Source organism: Somniosus microcephalus, unplaced genomic scaffold (assembly GCF_052327205.1).
Source record: "Somniosus microcephalus isolate GS21.2 unplaced genomic scaffold, FLI_Smic_1.0 unresolved_chr1, whole genome shotgun sequence".
Classification (NCBI taxonomy): domain Eukaryota; kingdom Metazoa; phylum Chordata; class Chondrichthyes; order Squaliformes; family Somniosidae; genus Somniosus; species Somniosus microcephalus.
Window position 1 is genome coordinate 34,896,949 of NW_028225179.1, and position 22,251 is coordinate 34,919,199.

At 55.1% G+C, this 22,251-nt stretch overlaps 1 protein-coding gene across 1 annotated transcript in view; it reads right to left on the bottom strand.

Annotated features, from left to right (window-relative positions):
- Positions 1 to 498: 498 nt before the first annotated feature.
- LOC147094599 (uncharacterized) overlaps positions 499 to 22,251 on the bottom strand; it is a 37,310-nt gene continuing 15,557 nt past the window's right edge. Inside the window, exons 4-12 of the mRNA XM_085974433.1 lie at positions 21,928 to 21,982; positions 16,379 to 16,519; positions 11,047 to 11,207; positions 10,478 to 10,576; positions 9,436 to 9,581; positions 8,523 to 8,694; positions 8,112 to 8,224; positions 7,905 to 7,989; positions 499 to 1,472 (exon numbers count right to left, since the gene is read on the bottom strand). Coding sequence (XP_085830559.1) covers positions 1,416 to 1,472; positions 7,905 to 7,989; positions 8,112 to 8,224; positions 8,523 to 8,694; positions 9,436 to 9,581; positions 10,478 to 10,576; positions 11,047 to 11,207; positions 16,379 to 16,519; positions 21,928 to 21,982 — 1,029 coding nt within the window. The 3' untranslated portion in view covers positions 499 to 1,415. The remainder of the gene's footprint in view (positions 1,473 to 7,904; positions 7,990 to 8,111; positions 8,225 to 8,522; positions 8,695 to 9,435; positions 9,582 to 10,477; positions 10,577 to 11,046; positions 11,208 to 16,378; positions 16,520 to 21,927; positions 21,983 to 22,251) is intronic.

Below are 22,251 nucleotides of genomic sequence, written 5' to 3' on the forward strand. Positions count from 1 at the left end.
CCAGAACCAGGGGTCACAGTCTAAGGATAAGGGGTAAGCCATTTAGGACAGAAATGAGGAGGAATTTCTTCACCCAGAGAGTGGTGAACCTGTGGAATTCTCTACCACAGAAAACAGTTGAGGCCAATTCATTAAATATATTCAAGAAGGAGTTGGATACATTTCTTAAGGCTAAGGGGATCAAGGGATATGGGTAGAAAGCAGGGACAGGATACTGAACTTGGATGATCAGCCATGATCTCATTGAATGGCGGAGCAGGCTCGAGGGGCCAAATGGCCTACTCCTGCTCCTATCTTCTATGTTTCATTGACTGTGAAGCGCTTTGGGATGTCCCGAGGTGGTGAAAGATGCCGGAGAAATGAGAATCTCTCTCTTTCTGAGCAGAGATCAGGACTGGGAGGTGAAACCAGCAGCTAGGCTGTAAACTGAAGGAAGCTCCCCGAGTGACCACCGACCCCCAAAAAACACACACACACACACACACACACACACCCACATGAATTTCAGAACCTTTATTTAGTAATTGTATAAAATAGGTAGAAAACTCTGCAAGGCTCCATATGCCTGTGAATAGGGAGTAACACTGGCAGGATTTAGTTAATGTTTAGGGGTGAGAGGTGAGGCCCAACACCGTTCCCTTGTACAGCCTAATACAGATTAGATTTCTTCTAACTAAAAATTAATTCAAGGGACTGGATTTGGGAGGTCACAGACCACGACATCAACCCGGTTCCCCATTCACAAGTGCCCAGGTCCTCATGGGCTCCGACTCTCCCCGGGTACGGGTCCCCGCGGGCGCCGACTCTCCCCGGGGTACGGGTCCCCGTGGGCACCGACTCTCCCCGGGGTACGGGTCCCCGTGGGCACCGACTCTCCCCGGGGTACGGGTCCCCGTGGGCACCGACTCTCCCCGGGGTACGGGTCCCCGCGGGCGCCAACTCTCCCCGGGGTACGGGTCCCCACAGGCACCGACTCTCCCCGGGTCGGGGGCAGAGGAGGGAGGGAGGAGGAGAGGGAGATGGGGCGGAGGGAGGGAGATGGGGCGGAGGGCGCGGAGGGAGATGGGACGGAGGGAGAGAGGGCGGAGGGAGAGATTCCCAATTAATTTACAACAGAGCCTGGACAACAATAACAGTTTAAACAGGAGAGAAGGGAATTGATGGGAGCCAGTGCCCGGTGTCTGGCGCAGTTAGGAGGCGATATGGGTGGAGAGTCAAAGTCCTCAGCAGCTCGAAGTACAAACGGTGCATTGACCAGCGAGGGGATGAACCCTGCCGGCAGTTCGGTTTGTCCTTCACATGTTGTGTTATTTAAAATTAAAAATAAGTTAAGAAAATGCCATTCACAGTTGAGACTGTCGATGATCGCTGTGGATACTGGGTGAGAGGTCGGGTCGGGTCCTGGGGGTCCGGGGTCAGGCCAGGTCGTGCTCTCCCACGCTCTGTCGCAAGTATCCCTCGTAAAGCTGCCTCTGTTGAACAAACCCCAAAAACCGGGGATTGGGAGGGGAGGGGAGGGGAAGAAAAAACAAAAAGGGCAGGTTACAAATCGCCAAACTCCTCATTCAACATCCAGTCCTGGCTCGGCAGAAATGTCCTGCCGTTAAATATCAGGAAGAGCCAAGCCGCGAACTCCGTTCCCCAGACACCGACTCCACCCCTCTGCCTGGCCACTGAGGCCGAGCCAGACTGTTCGCAACTTCCCCGTCCTCTTTGACCCGGGGAGGAGCGTCCTCCCGCCCAGCCACCATCACCAAGACCGCCAACTACCACCTCCGTAACATCGCCCGTCTCCAGCCTCTTGCCCCAGCTCATCCGCTGCCGAAACCCTCATCCCTCGTTGCCTTTGTAAGCGCGACTAATTCCAATGCTCTCTCCTGGGCCGGCCTCGCACCGCAGGCAAACTCGAGCTCATCCAAAAACTCTGCTGCCCCCAGAGTCCTAACTCGCAACGAGTCCCGTTCACCCATCACCCCCCGCTGTTGCTCGCTGACCGACACGGGCTTCCGGTCCGGCAACGCCTCGATTTTAAAATTCTCATCCTGGTTTTCAAATCCCTCAATGGCCCTCGCCCCCTCCCTATCTCTGTAACCTCCTCCAGCCCCTACAACCCTCCCTATCTCTGTAACCTCCTCCAGCACCTACAACCCTCCCTATCTCTGTAATCTCCTCCAGCCCCCTACAACCCTCCCCATCTCTGTAACCTCCTCCAGCCCCCTACAACCCTCCCTATCTCTGTAACCTCCTCCAGCCCCTACCACCCTCCCTATCTCTGTAACCTTCTCCAGCCCCCTACAACCCTCCCTATCTCTGTAATCTCCTCCAGCCCCTACAACCCTCCCTATCTCTGTAACCTTCTCCAGCCCCCTACAACCCTCCCTATCTCTGTAACCTTCTCCAGCCCCCTACAACCCTCCCTATCTCTGTAACCTCCTCCAGCCCCTACAACCCTCCCTATCTCTGTAACCTCCTCCAGCCCCCACAACCCTCCCTATCTCTGTAACCTCCTCCAGCCCCTACAACCCTCCCTATCTCTGTAACCTCCTCCAGCCCCTACAACCCTCCCCATCTCTGTAACCTCCTCCAGCCCCTACCACCCTCCCTATCTCTGTAACCTCCTCCAGCCCCTACACCCCTCCCTATCTCTGTAACCTCCTCCAGCCCTACAACCCTCCCTATCTCTGTAACCTCCTCCAGCCCCTACCACCCTCCCTATCTCTGTAACCCCCTCCAGCCCCTACAACCCTCCCTATCTCTGTAACCTCCTCCAGCCCCTACCACCCTCCCTATCTCTGTAACCTCCTCCAGCCCCGACAACACTCCCTATCTCTGTAACCTCCTCCAGCCCTACAACCCTCCGGGATCTCTTCACTCCTCCAATTCCGGCCTCTTGCGGATCCCCGATTTCCATCGCCCCATCATTGGCGGCCGTGCCATCAGCTGCCTGGAATTCCCTCCCTAAACCTCTCCGCCCCTCTACACCTCTCTCTCCCCTAAAGCGTTCCCTAAAACCTACCTCTCCGAGCGAGCATTTGGTCACCTGTCCCCAATATATCTCCTTATAAAGAACATAAGAAATAGGAGCAGGAGTCGGCCATTCGGCCCCTCGAGCCTGCTCCGCCATTCAATAAGATCCTGGCTGATCATCGACCTCAACTGTGTGCAGTTTTGTTCACCTTATCTGAGGAAGGATGATCTTGCCATGGAGGGAGTGCAGCGAAGATTCACCAGACTGATACCTGGGATGGCAGGAATGACGTACGAGGAGAGATTGGGTCGATTGGGCTTATACTCGCTGGAGTTTAGAAGAATGAGAGGGGATCTCATTGAAACTTATAAAATTCTAACAGGACTGGACAGACTAGATGCAGGAAGGATGTTCCCGATGGTCGGGGAGTCCAGAACCAGGGGTCACAGTCTAAGGATAAGGGGTAGGCCATTTAGGACTGAGATGAGGAAGAATTTCTTCACCCAGAGAGTGGTGAACCTGTGGAATTCTCTACCACACAAGGCAGTGGAGGCCAATTCATTAAATATATTCAAGAAGGAGTTGGATATATTTCTTAAGGCTAAAGGGATCAAGGGATATGGGGAGAAGGCAGGGACCGGGTACTGAATTTGGATGATCAGCCATGATCTCATTGAATGGCGGAGCAGGCTCGAGGGGCCGAATGGCCTACTCCTGCTCCTATCTTCTGTGTAAATCCACTTTCCCGCCCGATCCCCATATCCTTTGATTCCTTTAATATTCAAACATCTATCGATCTCGGCCTTGAATATACTCAACGACTGAGCCTCCACAGCCCTCTGGGGTAGAGAATCCCAAAGATTCACCACCCTCTGAGTGAAGAAATTCCTCCTCATCTCAGTCCTAAATGGCCGACCCCTTCTCCTGAGACTGTGACCCCCTAGTTCTAGACTCTCCAGCCAGGGGGAAACAAACCGTACAATTGTAGCAAGACTTCCTCACACTTACACTCCAATCCCCTTGCAACAAAGGCCAACATACGAATTAGGAGCAGGAGTCGGCCACTCGGCCCCTCGAGCCTGCTCCGCCATTCAATAAGATCATGGCTGATCCGATGACTCCACATTCCCGCCTACCCCCGATAACCTTTCACCCCCTTGCTTACCAAGAATCTATCTACCTCTGCCTTAAAAATATCCACAGACTCTGCTTCCACTGCCCTCTGAGGAAGAGAGTTCCAAAGACTCACCAACCTCTGAAGTAATTTCTCCTCATCTCTGTCTTAAGTGGGCGACCCCTTATTTTTGAACAGTGACCCCTAGTTCTAGATTCTCCCACAAGAGGAAACATCCTCTCCACATCCACCCTGTCCAGACCCCCTCAGGATCTTATATGTTTCAATCAAGTCACCTCTTACTCTTCTAAACTCCAGCGGATACAAGCCCAGCCTGTCCAACCTTTCCTCATAAGACAAGCCGCCCATTCCAGGTATTAGTCTAGTAAACCTTCTCTGAACTGCTTCCAACTCATTTACATCCTTCCTTAAACAAGACGACCAATACTCAGAGTCATAGTCAGAGTCATACAGCACAGAAAGAGGCCCTTCGGCCCGTCGTGTCCGCGCTGGCCATCAAGCCCTGTCTAATCTAATCCCATTTTCCAGCACTTGGTCCCTAGCCTTGTATGCTATGGCGTTTCAAGTGCTCATCTAAATGCTTCTTGAATGTTATGAGGGTTCCTGCCTCTACCACCCTTTCAGGCAGTGAGTTCCAGATTCCAACCACCCTCTGGGTGAAAAAGTTCCTCCTCAAATCCCCTCTAAACCTCCTGCCCCTTACCTTGAAACTATGCCCCCTGGTTATTGACCCCTCTACTAAGGGGAAAAGTTCCTTTCTATCCACCCTATCTATGCCCCTCATAATTTTGTACACCTCAATCAGGTTCCCCCTCCACCTTCTCTGCTCTAAGGAAAACAACCCCAGCCTGTCCAGTCTCTCTTCATAGCTGAAGCGCTCCAGCCCAGGTAACATCCTGGAGAATCTCCTCTGCACCCTCTCCAATGCAATCACATCCTTCCTATAGTGAGGCGACCAGAACTGCACACAGTATTCCAGCTGTGGCCTCACCAGCGTTTTGTACAGCTCCATCATAACCTCCCTGCTCTTATATTCTATGCCTCGGCTAATGAAGGCAAGTATCCCATATGCCTTTTTAACCACCTTATCTACCTGTCCTGCTGCCTTCAGGGATCTATGTACATGCACACCAAGGTCCCTTTGATCCTCTGTCCTTCCTAGGGTCCTACCATTCATTGGGTATTCCCTTGCCTTGTTAGTCCTCCCAAAATGCATCACCTCACACTTTTCAGGGTTAAATTCCATTTGCCACTGTTCTGCCCATCTAACCAACCCGTCTATATCGTCTTGTAGCCTGAGGCTTCCCTCCTCGCTATTTACCACTCCACCAATATTCGTGTTATCTGCAAACATACGGATCATACCTCCTACATTCATAATCTAAATCATTAATGTACACTACAAACAACAAAGGACCCAGCACCCATCCCTGCGGTACACCACTGGACACAGGCTTCCAGTCACTAAAACAACCTTCGACCATCACCCTCTGCCTCCTGCCACTAAGCCAATTTTGGATCCAACGCGCCAAGGCACCCTGGATCCCATGGGCTCTTCCCTTCTTGACCAGTCTCCCATGCGGGACTTTGTCAAAAGCCTTACTGAAATCCATGTAGGCTACATCAACGGCACTACCCTCGTCCACACACCTAGTCAACCCCTCGAAAAATTCAATCAAATTGGTCAGACACGACCTCCCCCTGACATAGCCATGCTGACTATCCTTGATTAATCCTTGCCTCTCCAAGTGGAGACTAATTCTGTCCCTCAGAATCATGAGGAACGACACATCTGAGAGTAGGTTTAATCAAGTACCCCTTACAAAGAGTACCGTAGAGTTAAAAACCTACTCGGGAGAAATCCTGGCGACGTGGATAAATGGAATGTACAGTTCAACACAATGGCCAGTCAGTAAAGCCGCCTATTATTGTAGCGAAATAGTCATTGCCTGGCACTTAAGTGGCAGGTGACATTCGCGCCACAGATCAGCCCAAGCCTGAACGTTGTCAGAGTCTTGTTGCATGCGGGCATGGGCTGCTTCATTCTCACAGGTACACGGGTAGCGTGCTGAGTCACTGTTCGACGGGACTCGGAAGCCTCAGTATTCCAGCTGTGGCCTAACTAGCGTTTTGTACAGCTCCATCATAACCTCCCTGCTCTTATATGCTATGCCTCGGCTAATGAAGGCAAGTATCCCATATGCCTTTTTAACCACCTTATCTACCTGTCCCGCTGTACACAGTACTACAGATGTGGTCTCCCCAACGCCCTGCTTAAGTGAAGCACAACTTCCCTGACGTGAATCAGTCATTCATGAAAGACTTATGAAATAATGCTGAGCGGCCTACGGGTGGCGCTGTCCAGGGGTGGGGGAAGAGTATAAATACTCGGGCACGGGCCCAGCTTGCGCAGGACATTCTTAACAGGAACTAGTGAAGGACACAACCAGATCTCCATGTTGTAAAACAGTTGATTAAAGCTTTGTTTAACATTTAGACCAAGTACCTAGTATTTTTCTTACGTCAGACCCTACTTTTGTGGTGTATTTGGATTTTCAAAAGGCTTTCGATAAGGTCCCGCATAAGAGATTAGCGTGTAAAATTAAGGCACATGGGATTGGGGGCAAGGTATTGACTTGGATAGAGAACTGGTTGGCAGACAGAAAGCAAAGAGTTGGAATAAACGGCTCTTTTTCCGAGTGGCAGGCAGTGACTAGTGGGGTACCGCAGGGATCGGTCCTCGGACCCCAGCTATACACAATATATATTAATGATCTGGACGAGGGAACTAGATGTAATATCTCCAAGTTTGCAGACGACACAAAGCTGGGTGGGCGTGTGTGCTGTGAGGAGGATGCTGAGAAACTCCAGTATGATTTGGACAGGTTGGGTGATTGGGCAGATGCATGGCAGATGCAATATAATGTGGATAAGTGCGAGGTTATCCACTTTGGTGTCAAAAACAGGAAGGCAGATTATTATCTAAATGGCAATAGATTGGGAGAAGGGGAAGTGCAACGAGACCTGGGTGTCCTTGTGCACCAGTCGCTGAAGGTAAGCATGCAGGTGCAGCAGGCGGTTAAGAAGGCAAATGGTATGTTGGCCTTCGTAGCGAGAGGGTTTGAGTACAGGAACAAGGATGTCTTGCTGCAGTTGTACAGGGCCTTGGTGAGACCACACCTTGAGTATTGTGTGCAGTTTTGGTTGCCTTATCTGAGGAAGGATGTTCTTGCCATGGAAGGAGTGCAGCGAAGATTCACCAGACTGATACCTGGGATGGCAGGAATGACGTATGAGGAGAGATTGGGTCGATTGGGCTTATACTCGCTGGAGTTTAGAAGATTGAGAGGGGATCTCATTGAAACTTATAAAATTCTAACAGGACTAGACAGACTAGATGCAGGAAGGATGTTCCCGATGGTTGGGGAGTCCAGAACCAGGGGTCGCAGTCTAAGGATAAGGGGTAAGCCATTGAGGACAGAGATGAGGAGGAATTTCTTCACCCAGAGAGTGGTGAACCTGTGGAATTCTCTACCACAGAAGGCAGTGGAGGCCAGTTCATTAAATATATTCAAGAAGGAGTTGGATATATTTCTTAAGGCTAAAGGGATCAAGGGATATGGGGAGAAGGCAGGGACAGGGTACTGAGTTTGGATGATCAGCCATGATCTCATTGAATGGCGGAGCAGGCTCGAGGGGCCGAATGGCCTACTCCTGCTCCTATCTTCTATGTTTCTATGTTTCTAGTGGGACAATGTCTTACGACGTTAAAGGTGCTGGGTAATTGGGAGTTGGCGTTACCTTCTTCTGCTTCACCACCTCCTGCACGAGCTCTCGCTGGTCCAACAACTTGCGTTTCTGTTTGCTCGTCAGGGTCCGGGTTGTCCTGAAAGGGGGGGTGGGGGGAGCCGAGCGGAGAGAAGGGGAATCAGTCACACACAGTGGATTCAACTCAGCCACCGCACCCCCCCCCTACCCGCCGACTAACTGGTAACGGAGGGTGTTTACCTGAAGGAGAATCGGGCGACGATGAGGAGTGCCAAAGAGAGGACAGCCAGTGCCAAGATCACGTATTGAGCCATCTCGCTGGGGATCAGTGCCCAGAACGTGGAGACAGGGCCCTGGGAGGAAACAAACAGCAGCAGGTCATCAAAATCAGAGTGGCGGGGGGGGCGGGAAAAGAGAGAGAGAGAGCGAGCGGGGGCCAGAGCGAGCGGGGGCCAGAGAGAGCAGGGGCCAGAGAGAGCAGGGGCCAGAGAGAGCAGGGGCCAGAGAGAGCAGGGGCCAGAGAGAGCAGGGGCCAGAGAGAGCAGGGGCCAGAGAGAGCAGGGGCCAGAGAGAGCAGGGGCCAGAGAGAGCAGGGGCCAGAGAGAGCAGGGGCCAGAGAGAGGATTCTTGAAACACACAGCCACACCTTACCATGTAAACCTGTAGTGTCTCGGTACCGTTGTCTCCCAGTACAGCACTGATCATTTCCCGTGAGAGAGTCCCCAGCACCGCACTGACCAGGAGGAACGTGGGCACGAGAAGGCCCAGTAACCCGAACAGGCAGCCTTTCGACTGAGCTTTGCGGTTACGGGCAGCCGCCAGGCTGAAAGAAAGGAGGGAGGAAAGAGAACACGTCAGCACTTCAGTTCGGTTCCTGCTTGCAAACCAGGCACTCTGGAGCCTGCTGGGGCAGTACTGAGGGAGCGCCGCACTGTCGGAGGGGCGGTACTGAGGGGGCGGCGCACTGTCGGAGGGGCGGTACTGAGGGGGCGCCGCACTGTCGGAGGGGCGGTACTGAGGGGGCGCCGCACTGTCGGAGGGGCGGTACTGAGGGAGCGGCGCACTGTCGGAGGGGCGGTACTGAGGGAGCGGCGCACTGTCGGAGGGGCAGTACTGAGGGAGCGGCGCACTGTCGGAGGGGCAGTACTGAGGGAGCGGCGCACTGTCGGAGGGGCAGTACTGAGGGAGCGCTGCACTGCCGGAGGGGCAGTACTGAGGGAGCGGTGCACTGTCGGAGGGGCAGTACTGAGGGAGCGGCGCACTGTCGGAGGGGCAGTACTGAGGGAGCGCCGCACTGTCGGAGGGGCAGTACTAAGAGAGCACCGCGCTGTCGGAGGGGCAGTACTGAGGGAGCGCTGCACTGTCGGAGGGGCAGTACTGAGGGAGCGCTGCACTGCCGGAGGGGCAGTACTGATGTTTCGCCCCCTCCCCCAAGGTGCATGGACTTGGTGTGGGGGGGAAGAGTGCGCGGGGTGGGGTGGGACGGAGGAGCCGCAGCGAGCACGCTAGCCGCCCACCCTATGTTTGAGAGTGAATCTCGCTTGCCGCTCCCTCCCTCCCTCACCTGTCCTCCTGCAGGGCGCGGTCCACACTGCTGGCGATCAGCTCACAGTCCCTCTCCAGCTGGTTCAAGTTGTTCTGCACAGTTTGGTTGATGGTTTTCTCGATGGTCTGACACACATCCTCGATTTGGTTCACACAGCGACTCAGCTGCAGGGCGACAAAGGACAGAATGAGCGAGAGCGGGGAGGGCTGGGGAAGAGACGGATGAACACACACAGGCACAGAGAGCGGGCGGCGAGCGAGGGAGGGGGGGCGGCGAGCGAGGGAGGGGGGGCGGCGAGCGAGGGAGGGGGGGGGCGGCGAGCGAGGGAGGGGGGGCGGCGAGCGAGGGAGGGGGGGGCGGCGAGCGAGGGAGGGGGGGGCGGCGAGTGAGGGAGGGGGGGCGGCGAGCGAGGGAGGGGGGGGCGGCGAGCGAGGGAGGGGGGGGCGGCGAGCGAGGGAGGGGGGGCGGCGAGCGAGGGAGGGGGGGCGGCGAGCGAGGGAGGGGGGGCGGCGAGCGAGGGAGGGGGGGGCGGCGAGCGAGGGAGGGGGGGGCGGCGAGCGAGGGAGGGGGGGCGGCGAGCGAGGGAGGGGGGGCGGCGAGCGAGGGAGGGGGGGGCGGCGAGCGAGGGAGGGGGGGCGGCGAGCGAGGGAGGGGGGGCGGCGAGCGAGGGAGGGGGGGCGGCGAGCGAGGGAGGGGGGGCGGCGAGCACACAGAGAGAGACGCCACTCCTACCAGCAGGGAGCAGGGCCGCACTGCGAGCGAGCCACAGCCAGTATTAAACCTGCCTGGAAGAATGATGTGCCCTAAAGTTCGATGCCAAGCGGCCGGATTTCAGCGGCAGCTGCGGTTTTACTGTCGCGACTGCCATCTGTTCCTCCTGTCTGTAAGCCCACTGACCAAAATGCATAACCAGCTTGAAAGTCCAGTCTGTGCCCTCCCCCACCCAGGGTCCCAGAGAGAGAGAGAGAGAGAGAGAGAGAGAGAGGCCCTCGTCCCCAGTGTGCCTGGGGCTGGGAGCGGGGGACAGAGTCTCGGTCTTCGAGGAGAGAGTTGACCTCACCTTGTTTGGGTGTGGAATGTAGATGGTGGGCATGTCGAAGCCACACTTGTTCAGCCCCGGCCTCTTGCAGAGTTCCTGGACAATCTGCATCATCACCCTCTGTGGACAGAGAGGGAGAGAGAGAGAGAGAAAAAGGTGTCAGCAGCTTGCAAATTGACACATACCGGAGCAATAGCGCACAATGTGTTTCATCAAACTAATCCGATTTCTGGGATTGGTGAGGGGTGGGGAAACGTGGGACAGAGTTCCGGCTCCTCCTCGTTATGTGGAGGAGAAGACCGGGCTCAGCGGGGCGGACACCCAGAGCGAGAGCGGGGCGGACACCCAGAGCGAGAGCGGGGCGGACACCCAGAGCGAGAGCGGGGCGGACACCCAGAGCGAGAGCGGGGCGGACACCCAGAGCGAGAGCGGGGCGGACACCCAGAGCGAGAGCGGGACAGGATGGGACGACACATGGGACAGACCACGGGGACGGGCCGAGACATGGGACAGATCACGGGGACGGGACATGACATGGGACAGATCACGGGCCGGGACGTGACGCAGACACCAGGGATGGTTCGCTGTACCTGCCGGTCGGTCTCGGAGCCCGCCTCGTCGGCCTTGCTGAGGTAGAAGCGGATCTTCTCGCCCTGCGTCTTGTTGAGCCTCTCCACGATGTTGAGCGTCCGCTTGCACAGGGCCTGGCCCATGGGGTCGAAGAAGACAAACACCAGTTCGCTCAGCTCACCTGGGATCCGGTGCAGAAAGAGGATGGGGGGGGGGGGGGGTAAAAAGAGAGACCCATTGGTGATTGCAATCCATCTTCCCGGCGCCGTGCCCCCACCTTCCCGCGTCCAGGGTTATAGAACCACGGAAATTTACAGCTCAGAAGGAGGCCATTCGGCCCGTCATGTCCATGGGGGCCGACAAATAGCTACCCAGCCTATTCCCACTTTCCAGCTCTTGCTCCGTAGCCCTGTAGGTTACGGCACTTCAAGCGTATATCTAGGTGGAACTAGATGTAATATCTCCACGTTTGCAGATGACACAAAGCTGGGTGGGCGTGTGTGCTGTGAGGAGGATGCCGAGAAACTCCAGTACGATTTGGACAGGTTGGGTGATTGGGCAGAAGCATGGCAGATGCAGTGTAATGTGAGGTTATCCACTTTGGTGGCAAAAACAGGAAGGCAGATTATCTGAACGGCAATAGATTGGGAGAAGGGGAAGTGCAACGAGACCTGGGTGTCCTTGTGCACCAGTCGCTGAAGGTGAGCATGCAGGTGCAGCAGGCGGTTAAGAAGGCAAATGGTGTGTTGGCCTTCGTAGCGAGAGGGTTCGAGTACAGGAGCAAGGATGTCTTGCTGCAGTTGTACAGGGCCTTGGTGAGACCGCACCTTGAGTATTGTGTGCAGTTTTGGTCGCCTTATCTGAGGAAGGATGTTCTTGCCATGGAGGGAGTGCAACGAAGATTCACCAGACTGATACCTGGGATGGCAGGAATGACGTACAAGGAGAGATTGGGTCAATTGGGCTTGTATTCGCTGGAGTTTAGAAGAATGAGAGGGGATCTCATTGAAACTTATAAAATTCTAACAGGACTAGACAGACTAGATGCAGGAAGGATGTTCCCAATGGCGGGGGAGTCCAGAACCAGGGGTCACAGTCTAAGGATAAGGGGTAAGCCATTTTGGACTGAGATGAGGAGGAATTTCTTCACCCAGAGAGTGGTGAACCTGTGGAATTCTCTACCACACAAGGCAGTTGAGGCCAATTCATTAAATATATTCAAGAAGGAGTTGGATATATTTCTTAAGGCTAAAGGTATCAAGGGGTATGGGGAGAAGGCAGGGACCGGGTACTGAATTTGGATGATCAGCCATGATCTCATTGAATGGCGGAGGAGGCTCGAGGAGCTGAATGGCCTACTCCTGCTCCTATCCTCTATGTTTCTATCCGAGTACTTTTTAAATGCGATGAGTGTTTTGGTCTCCTTACCTAAGGAAAGATATACTTGCCGTAGAGGGAGTGCAACGAAGGTTCACCAGATTGATTCCTGGGATGGTGGGACTGTCGTATGAGAAGAGATTGAGTAAACTAGGCCTGTATTCTCTTGAATTCAGAAAAATGAGAGGGGATCTCATTGAAGCATACAAAATTGTTACAGGGCTTGATAGGGTGGATGCTGGGAGAATGTTTCCCTTGGCTGGGGAGTCTAGAACCAGGGGCCACAGCCTCAGGGTAAAGGGTCGGCCATTCAGGACTGAGATGAGAAGAAATTTCTTCACACAGAGGGTGGTGAATCTTTGGAATTCTCTACCCCAGAGGGCTGTGGAGGCTCAGTCATTGGGTAGATTCAAGACAGAAGTCGATAGATTTCTGACCAGTAAGGGCATCGAGGGAGATGGCGATGGGGTCGGTGAATGGAGTTGAGGCAGAAGATCAGCCATGATCTCATTGAACGGCGGAGCAGGCTCGAGGGGCCGAATGGCCTGCTCCTGTTCCTTATGTTCTTAACTCTGACACTGCCGCAATGAGAGACCTCCCAAACCATTCTGCCACTCCACCCCACCCCAACGCAGCATGGACCAGCTGCTAAGAACAGCAGCGACGGCACGGAAATCAATCATTCAGGCTGTCACTGGCTGGGCAATGTCGTCGCGCACCGGTGACTCGACGCTGGCCGAGCGCCTGCCCTTCCTTCTACCCTCACCCGCCCGCAGCCTGTGGGCAGGGAACATGCCTCGGCAGGGGGTGGGGGGGGGGCACCGCTCGATTGCTGCCCCCTCCTCGGCAGCCAGCAGGAATACAGGAGGCCGCACAAGCCCGTGGAGCCACTTCAACTCTCCGAGGCCGTGGGCGGCACTCGAGGAGCCAGGGCCGCCGCGGGCCGTGGCTCAGTGGGCAGCACACACTTACTCAACTCGGAGTCAGAAGGTCGTGGGTTCGAGCCCCACACACTGCAGAGGCTCGAGCCCACATGATCCAGGCCGACACTCTCCAGTTGCCAGTGCTGAGGGAGGGCCGCACTGTCAGAGGGGCGGTACTGAGGGAGGACTGCACTGTCGGAGGGGCAGTACTGAGGGAGAGCCGCACTGTCAGAGGGGCAGTACTGAGGGAGGGCCGCACTGTCAGAGGGGCAGTACTGAGGGAGAGCCGCACTGTCGGAGGGGCAGTACTGAGGGTGAGCCGCACTGTCGGAGGGGCAGCGCTGAGGGGGCGCCGCACTGTCGGAGGGGCGGTACTGAGGGAGCGCCGCACTGTCGGAGGGGCAGTACTGAGGGAGCGCCGCACTGTCGGAGGGGCGGTACTGAGGGAGCGCCGCACTGTCGGAGGGGCGGTACTGAGGGAGTGCTGCACTGTCAGAGGGATAGTACTGAGGGAACGCCGCACTGTCGGAGGGGCAGTACTGAGGGAGCGCCGCACTGTCGGAGGGGCGGTACTGAGGGAGCGTCGCACTGTCGGAGGGGCAGTACTGAGGGAGCGCCGCACTGTCGGAGGGGCGGTACTGAGGGAGAGCCGCACTGTCGGAGGGGCGGTACTGAGGGAGCGCCGCACTGTCGGAGGGGCAGTACTGAGGGAGCGCCACACTGTCGGAGGGGCAGTACTGAGGGAGCGTCGCACTGTCGGAGGGGCAGTACTGAGGGAGAGCCGCACTGTCAGAGGGGCGGTACGGAGGGAGCGCCGCACTGTCGGAGGGGCAGTACTGAGGGAGCGCCGCACTGTCGGAGGGGCAGTACTGAGAGAGCGCCGCACTGTCGGAGGGGCGGTACTGAGGGAGAGCCGCACTGTCGGAGGGGCAATACTGAGGGAGCGCCGCACTGTCGGAGGGGCAATACTGAGGGAGAGCCGCACTGTCGGAGGGGCAATACTGAGGGAGCGCCGCACTGTCAGAGGGGCGGTACGGAGGGAGCGCCGCACTGTCGGAGGGGCAGTACTGAGGGAGCGCCGCACTGTCGGAGGGGCAGTACTGAGGGAGCGCCGCACTGTCGGAGGGGCAGTACTGAGAGAGCGCCGCACTGTCGGAGGGGCAGTACTGAGGGAGAGCCGCACTGTCGGAGGGGCAATACTGAGGGAGCGCCGCACTGTCGGAGGGGCAGTACTGAGGAAGCGCCGCACTGTCGGAGGGGCAGTACTGAGGGAGCGCCGCACTGTCGGAGGGGCAGTACTGAGGGAGCGCCGCACTGTCGGAGGGGCAGTACTGAGGGAGCGCCGCACTGTTGGAGCGCCGCACTGTCGGAGGGGCAGTACTGAGGGAGCGCCGCACTGTCGGAGGGGCCGTCTTTTGGATGAGATGTTAAACTACGGGCCCGGTCTGCCCTGTCAGTTGATGTAAAAGATCCCACAGCCATTATCGGAAGAAGAGCAGGGGAGGTCCACCCTGGGGACTATATTTATCCCTCAACCAACACTTTATAACAGATAATCTGTCATTTATCAAATTGCTGTTTGTGGGACCTTGCTGTGCACAAATTTGCCTACATTACAACAGTGGCCACATTCCTGCAAAGCTTTTTGAAGTGTAATCAGAGAAAAATCGACACGGAGCCGCTTCAGGAATATATATTAGGACAGGTGGCCAAAAGCTTGGTCAAAGAGGTCGGTTGTAAGGAGCGTCTTAAAGGAGGGGAGAGAGGCGGAGAGGTTTAGGGAGGGAATTCCAGAGCTCGGGGCCCCAGGCGGCTGAAGGCACGGCCGCCAATGGTGGGGTGAAGTGGTTGGGGGAGGGCCAGAATCGGAGGAGCGCAGCTATCTCGGAGGGTTGTAGGGGCTGGAGGAGGTTACAGAGATAGGGAGGGTTGTAGGGGCTGGAGGAGGTTACAGAGATAGGGAGGGTGGTAGGGGCTGGAGGAGGTTACAGAGATAGGGAGGGTTGTAGGGGCTGGAGGAGGTTACAGAGGTAGGGAGGGTTGTAGGGGCTGGAGGAGGTTACAGAGATAGGGAGGGTGGTAGGGGCTGGAGGAGGTTACAGAGATAGGGAGGGTGGTAGGGGCTGGAGGAGGTTACAGAGATAGGGAGGGTGGTAGGGGCTGGAGGAGGTTACAGAGATAGGGAGAGTTGTAGGGGTGGAGGAGGTTACAGAGATAGGGAGGGTTGTAGGGGCTGGAGGAGGTTACAGAGATAGGGAGGGTTGTAGGGGCTGGAGGAGGTTACAGAGATAGGGAGGGTTGTGGCGGCTGGAGGAGGTTACAGAGGTAGGGAGGTTTGTAGGGGCTGGAGGAGGTTACAGAGATAGGGAGGGTTGTGGCGGCTGGAGGAGGTTACAGAGATAGGGAGGGTGGTAGGGGCTGGAGGAGGTTGCAGAGATAGGGAGGGTTGTAGGGGCTGGAGGAGGTTACAGAGATAGGGAGGGTTGTCAGGCTGGTGGAGGTTAGAGAGAGAGGGAGGGTTGTAGGGGCTGGAGGAGGTTACAGAGATAGGAAGGGTTGTAGGGGCTGGAGGAGGTTACAGAGATAGGGAGGGTGGTAGGGGCTGGAGGAGGTTACAGAGATAGGGAGGGTGGTAGGGGCTGGAGGAGGTTACAGAGATAGGGAGGGTTGTAGGGGCTGGAGGAGGTTACAGAGATAGGGAGGGTGGTAGGGGCTGGAGGAGGTTACAGAGATAGGGAGGGTGGTAGGGGCTGGAGGAGGTTACAGAGATAGGGAGGGGCAAGGGCCATGGAGGGGTTTGAACAGGAGGGCGAGTATTTTAAACCGGAGGTGTTGGGGGGTCTGGGAGCCAAATCAGGTGAGCGAGCGCAGGGTGGGGGTGGGTGAAGGGGGCTCGGTGCGGGTTAGGACATGGGAGATTTGGACGAGCTGCAGTTGACTGACGGAGGGCGATGGCCGGCCAAGGGAGGGTTGGAATAGTGGAGTCTGCAGGGGAGAGAGGCAGGGATTGCAGAGAGATAGCCAGGCCTCGGAGAACAGCAGCAACACTCACCCAGCCACAGGATTGCCTGGTCGACGTCGAAGGGGTACTTCATGTCCCCATCCACCAGTCCCGGTGTGTCGATGAAGGTCACCAGGCTGAACTTCTTCTGTTTCGAGGTGGAGATCTCCGTGTTCAGGTATTCGGACACTCCTGCCGGGGAGGGAGAGGAGAGCGCACAAACACCAGGGTAGCTTAGACGGTCCCGCAAGAGTCGAGCGGCAAAACACAACCCATGTGCTGGGTCGACCCAGTGGAAGAATCACTCCCAGGGCAGGTACAGCACGGGTTAGATACAGAGTAAAGCTCCCTCTACACTGTCCCATCAAACACTCCCAGGGCAGGTAGAGCACGGGGTTAGATACAGAGTAAAGCTCCCTCTACACTGTCCCATCAAACACTCCCAGGGCAGGTAGAGCACGGGGTTAGATACAGAGTAAAGCTCCCTCTACACTGTCCCATCAAACACTCCCAGGGCAGGTAGAGCACGGGGTTAGATACAGAGTAAAGCTCCCTCTACACTGTCCCATCAAACACTCCCAGGGCAGGTACAGCACGGGTTAGATACAGAGTAAAGCTCCCTCTACACTGTCCCATCAAACACTCCCAGGGCAGGTACAGCACCGGTTAGATACAGATTAAAGCTCCCTCTACACTGTCCCATCAAACACTCCCAGGGCAGGTACAGCACGGATTAGATACGGAGTAAAGCTCTCTCTACACTGTCCCATCAAACACTCCCAGGGCAGGTACAGCACGGGTTAGATACAGAGTAAAGCTCCCTCTACACTGTCCCATCAAACACTCCCAGGGCAGGTACAGCACGGGGTTAGATACAGAGTAAAGCTCCCTCTACACTGTCCCATCAAACACTCCCCGGGCAGGTACAGCACAGGTTAGATACAGAGTAAAGCTCCCTCTACACTATCCCATCAAACACTCCCAGGGCAGGTACAGCACGGGGTTAGATACAGAGTAAAGCTCCCTCTACACTGTCCCATCAAACACTCCCAGGGCAGGTACAGCACGGGGTTAGATACAGAGTAAAGCTCCCTCTACACTGTCCCATCAAACACTCCCAGGGCAGGTACAGCACCGGTTAGATACAGATTAAAGCTCCCTCTACACTGTCCCATCAAACACTCCCAGGGCAGGTACAGCACGGATTAGATACGGAGTAAAGCTCTCTCTACACTGTCCCATCAAACACTCCCAGGGCAGGTACAGCACGGGGTTAGATACAGAGTAAAGCTCCCTCTACACTGTCCCATCAAACACTCCCCGGGCAGGTACAGCACAGGTTAGATACAGAGTAAAGCTCCCTCTACACTATCCCACGCCAGGTGCGAGTCAGCTAACTCGGGAGAGTCCGGGGATGGAGCCTGGGTTGTGACACTAATTCACAGGAGGCCCTAGCTTTGAATCTCGCACATGCTAACACTGTCACCTTCAGGCCGCGACATCACATGATGGGGGAGGGAAGGGGTCGTGTGTATGGTTGCCAAAACGTATTCGTGGAGGTTTCATCTCATAACCTCTGAAGGAGCCCATTCAGCCCCTTGAGCCTGTTACACACGAACAGGAGGAGGCCGTTCAGCCCCTCGAGTCTGTTACACAGGAACAGGAGGAGGCCATTCAGCCCTTCGAGCCTGTTACACAGGAACAGGAGGAGGCCATTCAGCCTCTCGAGCCTATTACACAGGAGCAGGAGCAGACCTATTCAGCCCCTCGAGCCTGTTACACAGGAACAGGAGGAGGCCATTCATCCCCTCGAGCCTGTTACAGGAACAGGAGGAGGCCATTCAGCCCCTCGAGCCTGTTACATAGGAACAGGAGGACGCCATTGAGCCCCTTGAGTCTGTTACAAAGGAACAGGAGGTGCCCATTCATCCCCTCGAACCTGTTACACAGGAACAGGAGGAGGCCCATTCAGCCCCTCGAGCCTGTTACACAGGAACAGGAGGAGGCCATTCAGCCCCTCGAGCGTGATGGAATACTCTCCACTTGCCTGGATGAGTGGAGCTCCAACAACACTCAAGAAGCTCGACACCATCCAGGACAAAGCAGCCCGCTTGATCGGCACCCCATCCACCACCTTAAACATTCACTCCCTCCACCACCGGCGCACCGTGGCTGCACTGTGTACCATCTACAAGATGCACTGCAGCAACTCGCCAAGGCTTCTTCGGCAGCACCTCCCAGACCCGCGACCTCTTCCACCTAGAAGGACAAGGGCAGCAGGCGCATGGGAACACCACCACCTCCAAGTTCCCCTCCAAGTTATTATTTGAATGGCAATAGATTGGGAGAAGGGGAAGTGCAACGAGACCTGGGTGTCCTTGTGCACCAGTCGCTGAAGGTAAGCATGCAGGTGCAGCAGGCGGCAAATGGTATGTTGGCCTTCGTAGCAAGAGGGTTCGAGTACAGGAACAAGGATGTCTTGCTGCAGTTGTACAGGGCCTTGGTGAGACCACACCTTGAATATTGTGTGCAGTTTTGGTCGCCTTATCTGAGGAAGGACGTTCTTGCCATGGAGGGAGTGCAGCGAAGATTCACTAGGCTGATACTTGGGATGGCAGGAATGACGTATGAGGAGAGATTGTGTCGATTGGGCTTATACTCACTGGAGTTTAGAAGATTGAGAGGGGATCTCATCGAAACCTATAAAATTCTGTCAGGTCTGGACAGACTAGATGCAGGAAGGATGTTCCCGATGGCGGGGGAGTCCAGAACCAGGGGTCATAGTCTAAAGATAAGGGGTAAGCCATTTAGGACTGAAATGAGGAGGAATTTCTTCACCCAGAGAGTGGTGAACCTGTGGAATTCTCTGCCACAGAGGGCGGTGGAGGCCAATTCATTAAATATATACAAGAAGGAGTTGGATATATTTCTTGAGGCTAAAGTGATCAAGGGATATGGGGAGAAAGCAGGGACTGGGTACTGAATTTGGATGATCAGCCATGATCACATTGAATGGCGGAGCAGGCTCGAGGGGCCGAATGGCCTACTCCTGCTCCTATCTTCTATGTTTCTATGCTTCTATAAGTCACACACCATCCTGACTTGGACATATATCGGCCGTTTCTTCATCGTCGCTGGGTCAAAATCCTGGAACTCGCTCCCTAACAGCACTGTGGGAGTACCTTCACCACACGGACTGCAGCGGTTCAAGAAGGCGGCTCACCACCACCTCCTCGAGGGCAACTGGGGATGGGCAATAAATGCTGGGCCTTGCCAGCGACGCCCACATCCCATGAATGAATTAAAACCCAAAAGGAGGCCATTCAGCCCCTCGAGCTTGTTCCACCATTCAACGAGATCATGGCAGGTCTGCATCTTAACTGCATCCACCCGCCCTTTTTTTTTTAAACACAATTTGTGAAACGCCCCTGATGATTTTGCTCTTGGGGGGGTTTGCTCGTAGGAAGTGTGGAGATGAATCGTTCATTCAAAGATGGGAGGGAAAGCAGTGAGTGAGTGAGGACATAAAAAACCTGCAAAAGGACATAGACAGGCTAAGTGAGTGGGCAGAGATTTGGCAGATGCAATATAATGTTGGAAAGTGTGAGGTTATGCACTTTGGCAGAAAAAATCAAAGAGCAAGTTATTATCTAAATGGAGAGAAACTGCAAAGTGCTACAGTACAAAGGGATCTGGGGGTCCTGGTGCATGAAACACAAAAAGTTAGTATGCAGGTGCAGCAGGAAGGCCGATGGAATCTTGGCTTTTATTGCGAGGGGGATGGAGTATAAAAACAGGGAAGTCTTGCTGCAGTTATACAGGGTATTGGTGAGGCCACACCTGGAATACTGCGTACAGTTTTGGTTTCCATATTTAAGAAAAGATATACTTGCTCTCGAGGCGGTTCAGAGAAGGTTCACTCGGTTGATTCCAGAGATGAGGGGGTTGACGTATGAGGAAAGGTTGGGCCTCTACTCATTGGAGTTCAGAAGAATGAGAGGCGATCTTATCGAAACATATAAGATTGTGAGGGGGCTTGATCGGGTGAATGCGGTGAGGATGTTTCCACTGATGGGTGAGACTAGAACTAGGGGGCATAATCTTAGAATAAGGGGCTGCCGTTTCAAAACTGAGATGAGGAGAAACTCCTTCACTCAGAGGGTGGTGAATCTATGGAATTTGCTACCCCAGAGAGCTGTGGAAGCTGCAACATTAAATAAATTTAAAACGGAGATAGACAGTTTCCTAGCAGATAAGGGAATTAGGGGTTACGGGGAGAGGGCAGGGAAGTGGACGTGAGTCTGGGTTCAGATCAGCCATGATCCTATTGAATGGCGGAGCAGGCCCGAGGGGCCGTATGGCCTACTCCTGCTCCTACTTCTTATTTCAGGTCAATTCTGGAGCAGTTTCCAACCCCTAGACCTGGAGCAGATCAACACAGAGAGAGGGCAACTGTGGAGGTCAAATGCAGTGCTCGATGAAAGAGGAGAACACAGCGTGGGCCCACACACACACACACCTGGGCTGGGTGCAGGCCGATCTTTCTGTGCTGTATAATTCTATGACAAGGGCAGCAGGCGCATGGGAACACCATGTCTTACTGCAGTTGTACAGGGCCTTGGTGAGACCACACCTTGAGTATTGTGTGCAGTTTTGGTCGCCTTATCTGAGGAAGGATGTTCTTGCCATGGAGGGAGTGCAGCGAAGATTCACCAGGCTGATACCTGGGATGGCAGGAATGACGTATGAGGAGAGATTGGGTCGATTGGGCTTATACTCGCTGGAGTTTAGAAGAATGAGAGGGGATCTCATTGAAACTTATAAAATTCTAACAGGACTAGATGCAGGAAGGATGTTCCTGATGGCGGAGGAGTCCAGAACCAGGGGTCACAGTCTAAGGATAAGGGGTAAGCCATTTAGGACAGAGATGAGGAGGAATTTCTTCACCCAGAGAGTGGTGAACCTGTGGAATTCTCTACCACAGAAGGCAGTAGAGGCCAATTCATTAAATATATTCAAGAAGGAGTTGGATATATTTCTTAAGGCTAAAGGGATCAAGGGATATGGGGAGAAGGCAGGGACAGGGTACTGAATTTGGATGATCAGCCATGATCTCATTGAATGGCGGAGCAGGCTCGAGGGGCCGAATGGCCGACTCCTGCTCCTATCTTCTATGTTTCTATGTCTCCCCATACATCGGTCAGAAGGTCCACACAGCTTTGCCAGGTGGCTCGTCTTCGGTTTGACAGCTGATGCCCAGTCAAGGCTCCTGGGCAGCCGTTTTCTGCTGTACGGGAAGCGGGCAGAGGGACGAGGGCTTGGCAGCTCAACACCTGAGCCACACCCACACACACACACCCACACGCACAGCAGGAAAGGCCCAGGTTCCAGCCCCGGGCCTAGTGCGGAGTTAGCCGTTCTCGCACCCGGTGGGTGGGACGGAGCTCCACACGGGAGTCAGGGAGGGACCGACAGATGGACCGGGCGGCGAGGAAGGAAGGAAGGAGGGAGGGAGGAACCGGGGGCCTGGTTTAGGAGCGCAGGTTTCCCCGCAACCCCGCTCCAGAGAGTGAGTCGTCACAACAAAAGCAGCCACTTACCTTCGATCTGCTGCAGGGGTTTGAAATGTGGGTACAGATGGAGCGTCGCATTGCCCTGAGAGAGAGACACACACACAGCAAAGTCACAATGCAGTGGGCACACAGTAACGCACCTGCCCCCCTCCCCCTTCAACCCTTTCAATATTATATATTAATGATCTAGACGAGGGAACTAGATGTAATATCTCCAAGTTTGCAGACGACACAAAGCTGGGTGGGCGTGTGTGCTGTGAGGAGGATGCCGAGAAACTCCAGTATGATTTGGACAGGTTGGGTGATTGTACTGCATCTGCCCAATGTGCATAAATGTGAGGTTATCCACTT